General features: G+C 44.9%; 1 protein-coding gene across 1 annotated transcript in view; it reads right to left on the bottom strand.

The window, feature by feature from the left end:
- Window positions 1–4,617, bottom strand: part of mrps25 (mitochondrial ribosomal protein S25) — a 9,232-nt gene extending 4,615 nt beyond the window's left edge. Inside the window, exons 1-2 of the mRNA XM_020533350.2 lie at window positions 4,611–4,617; window positions 673–946 (exon numbers count right to left, since the gene is read on the bottom strand). Coding sequence (XP_020388939.2) covers window positions 673–946; window positions 4,611–4,617 — 281 coding nt within the window. The remainder of the gene's footprint in view (window positions 1–672; window positions 947–4,610) is intronic.
- Window positions 4,618–5,387: the final 770 nt, after the last annotated feature.

Raw genomic sequence — 5,387 nt, 5'->3', positions numbered from 1 at the left:
CCTTCATCAGAAAAGATTTTTTGATGAAGGGTCTAGGTCCGAAACGTCGGCCTTCCGGCTCCTATGATGCTGCTTGGCCTGCTGTGTTCATCCAGCTCTACACCTTGTTATCTCTTACTATAATTACTGCAATGTTTAACTTTTAACTTTGTTCTTAAGATTCTGTGCCAAGGTATTTTTTCTCCTAAGACAGCACCTTGTGTTATACGCTTTTCCAGAATTTCAGTACTGAGTACACATGACAAAAATCAAAATCCAATAAAAAAAAATCAAAAGTCAATTTTGACAGGAACTTCCCACATGTAACTACATTTCAACTATATTCTACAAGCAAGTATGATAAATTTTACGAACAACATTACTTTGGGTGCACAGTTCAGTGGGGGAGGGAGGGCGTGTGCAGCCCCAGAATAAGATGTATTCCCCCATTTAATACAGGAATAAAGAGCATTACTTTCTGTCCTGAGCCTGTCGCCTCCTCATTTCTAGCGGTGGACTACACACTCAATCCATACAGGCCAGAGTCTGGTCTCTGACGGACTGGGGAGGCCGGTGCTCACTAGAAGCTGAAGTTGGGACCACACAATCAGCTCAGCCACCATCTTACTGCATCGTACAGAGGGGCTGAATGGCCTCCACCCTGCCGGGCCCGACCCAACCGCACTCACTAACCTTGCTCCGTCGCTCCTCTCCCCATGCGTGTTGTAATTCACCGTCAGGATCTTCACCGAATCCTTCAAAGACACTGATCCACTCCGCAGGAACTCAAGCGTCCGCCGCACTGGAAAGCGACCCTTCATCCCTATGACTTCCCGCGGACAAGCTCTCCGCGCCTGCGCAATAACGTCATCGCTGACGACCCGGACACGTTCCTGTAGCCACGCCCCTCTCCTGGCGCTTGCGCCTTCCCGGCAGTGGTTGCCACGGAGATGGGGATGTCCCGTTGCTGCTGATCAAGGGCATTTTCCCAATGCCTCATATCAACCTCACTGCTCTCTAACTCTGTGCTTTACTTCAACCCTTCGTCGAGCATTCATAATCTTCAATCTGCTGGGATGATTCCAACATCCAGCGAATTTTCAGCGACCACCTCTGCCCGAGGGTCCAGAGGAAGACAAGAGCCTGCCAAGGGGTATAGACAGCCGAGTGGGCATGAAGTTGGCAGCTGAAATAAAACGTGAAATAAAATGTGTAGAGATAACAAGGTGTAAAGCTCGATGAACACAGCAGGCCAAGCAGCATCAGAGGTGCAGGAAAGGTGACGTTTCGGGTCTAGACCCTTCTTCAGAAATAAGATGTATACTTGTCATTTTGGGCCGGAAGAATAGAAAAGCTGTTACCTAATTCAATGGAAAGAGCTGGTAGAACTTGGTGGTACAAAGGGATCTGGGTGTCCTGGCATGTAAATCACAAAGTTAGTATGCAGGAGGTCAGGAGGACAAATTGTGGTTAATTGCAAGGGGAATGAAATATAAAAGTAGGAAAGCTTTATTGCAGTTGTACTTGTCCTTGAAGAGAGTACAGTTGGAGTTCTGTGTACAGTTTTGGTTGCCTTATTTGGAAAATGATCTTTATTCACGTGGGCATCGGTGGTTGGCCAGTTCTTATTGTCGGCTTTTATTGAACTACTGCAGTTTTTGTGCTGTAGGTTGACCCACAATGCTGTTAGGGAAGGAGTTCCAGGATTTTGACCCAGTGACAGCGAAGGAGTATTCCTAAGTCAGGCGGGAGACTGCCTTGCAGGGGACCTTGTTGGTAGTGGTATTCCCATACAGCTGTTGCCCTTGTCCTTCTAGATGGAAATGTTGTAGGTTTGGAAAGTGCTGTCTAAAGATCTTCGGTGAATTTCTACAGTGCATCTTGTTCTTCGTACAGACTGCTGCTACTGAGCTTCAGTGGCGAAGAGACTAGAGGTTTGTGGTTGTGCTAATCAAGTGGGCTGCTTTGCCCTGGATGATGTCAATCTTCTTACATGCTGTTCGAGCTGCGCCCATGAAGGCAGGTGGGGAGTATTCCATCAGACTCCTGACTTGTGTCTTGTAGAACATAAAACCGTACAGCACAGGAACGGGCCCTTCGACCCATGATGTTGTGCCAAACATGACACCAAATGAAACTAATCCCATCTGCCTGCCCTTGCATATTCATGTGCGTATCTAAAAGTCCCTTAATTGCCCTTATTGTATCTGCCTCAAGCACCACCCCTGGCAGTGCGTTCCCAACTCCTACCACTCTGTATGTTGCCCCTCACGTCTCCTTTGAACATTCCCCCCTCACCTTAAATGCATGCCCCCTCGTATTAGACATTTCAATTCTGGGAAAAAGATTCTGACTGTCAACCCTATCTATGCACCTCATAATTTTATAGACTTCTTTTAAGTATCCCCTCAGCCTCCGCCACTCAAGAGGAAACAACCCAACTTTTTCTAGCCTCTCCTTATAGCTCATACTGTCTAATCCAGACAGCATCCTGGTAAACCTCTTCTCTAGCCTCTTCAAAATCTCCATATCCTTCTTGTAATGTGGTGACAAGAATTGAACACAATACTCTCTGTGTGGCCTAACCAGTCTTATAAAGCTGCAGCATGACATCCTGACTCTTGTACTCAATTCCCCGACCAATAAAGGTGAGCATGCCATATGCCTTCTTTACCACCCGATCTACTTGCGTGGCCACTTTCAGGGAGCTATGGACTTGAACCCCAATATCGTTCTATACATCAATGTTGTTCAGAGTTCTGCCATTAACCGTAAAACTTTCCTTAACATTTGATCTCCCAAAGTGCAGCACCTCACACTTGCCCAGATTAAACTCCATCTGCCACTTCTCCACCCATATCTGCAACTGATCTATATCCCACTATATCCTTTGACAACATTCTACATTATCCACAACTCCAATGATCTTTGTATTGTCTACAAACTTACTAATCCACCAATTTACATTTTTGTCTAAGTCATTTACGAATGCAGAGGTCCCAGCACGGATTCCTGCGGAACACCAATATTCACGGACCTCCAGCCTGAAAAACACCCTTCCACCACTACCCTCTGTCTTCTAGGGGCAAGGTCAGAAATCACACGACACCAGGTTATTGTCCAACAGGTTTATTTGAAAACACAAGCTTTCGGTGTCTCATTCCTTCTTCAGATGTTAGTGAGAGAGGTGGTATCAGACACGGAATTTATAAGTAAAAGATCAAAGGTTCACACCACTGAGGAGGATGTATTAAACAAACCTAAGATGCTGTTAAATCTTTAATCAGTTAGAACGTTTTAATTGATTAATATGTATATGTAAGTTCCTGAATTCTTTCCAAGTTATGGTTCTGAGAGAACTAAAGGTTTTATCAGTGTAAAGAAGAGATGACATTTTGAGTCAGACAATGCATGTTAGGTGTGAGGCCTTGTTTAGAATCTCTTTGTGCTTTAGTTCGGAGTCAGACTGGTTTTATTTCTAAGCTAGGAATTTATAAAATGCCACATTGAATGACTGTCTATAAATTGTGTGCTTTTTGAACAAAATAAAACATATCTGCCAATACACATTCATCCCGTAGATTCACGTGTGTGTGTGCCATGCAGCCAAGTCACCATGGATCCCACGCATCTTAATCTTCTGGATAAGCCTAACTTGTCGAAAGCATTATTAAAATCCATGTAAACAACATCCACTCCTATACTCTGAGTGATCACTTTTGTCACCTGCTGGTCTGCGTTCCTGCTTCCTCTAGTAATGTGGCCAGTCATGATGCCCATAACCGACTGTACAAGTACAAATGGAAAATTTCGCACCAAAAATCACAGTACCCAAACACTACGGACCAGCAATGGACTACAACCGTGGAACAGGCCATCACCATCAATCAACACAGGTCCAAAACTAAGAAGAGACACAAGCTACAGGAGAAACTTACTAAACTGATCCACCACAAAGACAAAGACGACAACATACCGGACACATGGATAAGAAACCTATCCAGCAGACAACTCACAGAAACTGAGAAAGCTGTCCTATTACACAGACTGAACTATAACCACAAAGATGCGAACTTCATGGCTGAGATAGTAGGAACTGCAGATGCTGGAGAATCTGAAGAATTTTCTGAAGAAGGGTCTAGGCCCGAAACGTCAGCCTTCCTGCTCCTCTGATGCTGCTTGGCCTGCTGTGTTCATCCAGCTCTACACCTTGTTATCTCAGACTTCATGGCTTCTCTGGAAACCACATTAAAAGACAACAGACTCACAGACAAAACACAACAAGGCATCCAACAAACTATAATCCCCACACTAAGCCAAAGGAACAAATGGGACACCCTGAACGATCAGAGAGAAAAGCATAGATAAACTCAAGAAAGACAAGAACAAAGAGCGCATGACCGTCATTATGAATAAATCGGACCATGTTGAGTAAGCAGAGGCATTGCTCGCAGATACAACCACTTACCAACAGGTGGCGATAGACCCAACACCGCAGCTAGGAAATAGGATCACCCAGACACCGAAGAGACGCAAGGATGCAGGACAGAAAACCAAGATGGACTACAGGAGAATTCAACCAGAAGGCACAAACACCCCCCATTTCTATGGGCTTCCTAAAGTACACATACCAGACATCGCCCTCAGACCCATTGTCTCTTACCAGGCACACCTTCACACAAACTTGCCAAGGACCTACAACAGAGATTGAAACACCTAATCGACGGATCACCCCATTCCATCCACTCAACCCAAGAATTCCTCAATACCCTCAAGAACATAAAAATCAGCAACAATGAGATATGGTATTCTTTGACATCACAGCTTTATTCACATCAATCAACATCCCACTCGCCAAAGAAGCAGTGGCCACATTACTAGAGGAAACAGGAACACAGACCAGCAGCTCCATCAGCAATGACAAACACTCAAACTACTAGATTTGTGCCTCACCACACATTTCGTCTTTAATGGTCAAGTATACAAACAGATCAATGGCACACCCATGGGGTTACCCATCCCAGGATTCATCGCAGAGGCAGTCATGCAAAGACTAGAACACTCCCCCTCTCTCAACCTAAACTGTGGATCCGGTATGTGGATGACACGTTTGTCATTATTAAACGCACCAAACTAGAAGAGACCCTACAGCTCATTAACAACGTAGTCACCAGGATTAAATTCACGAGGGAAGAAGAAAACATCAATCAGCTTCTGTTTCTGGAGTTGAAATGTATAACCAACAGGGAGTTCCAAACCTTGGTATACAGGAAAGCAACCCGCACTGACCAAATCCTCAACTTCCATAGCAACTACCCCAACGTCCGCAAACAAAGCTGTGTTAGGACAGTATTTAAATGGGCCACCACTCACCAGAACTACGCAGGAAAGAGGAAGAGCATCTATAC

This window comes from Rhincodon typus, chromosome 21, assembly GCF_021869965.1.
Source record: "Rhincodon typus isolate 14 chromosome 21, sRhiTyp1.1, whole genome shotgun sequence".
NCBI classification, from domain to species: Eukaryota; Metazoa; Chordata; class Chondrichthyes; order Orectolobiformes; family Rhincodontidae; genus Rhincodon; species Rhincodon typus.
This window is presented reverse-complemented; position numbering and strand designations above follow the sequence as displayed.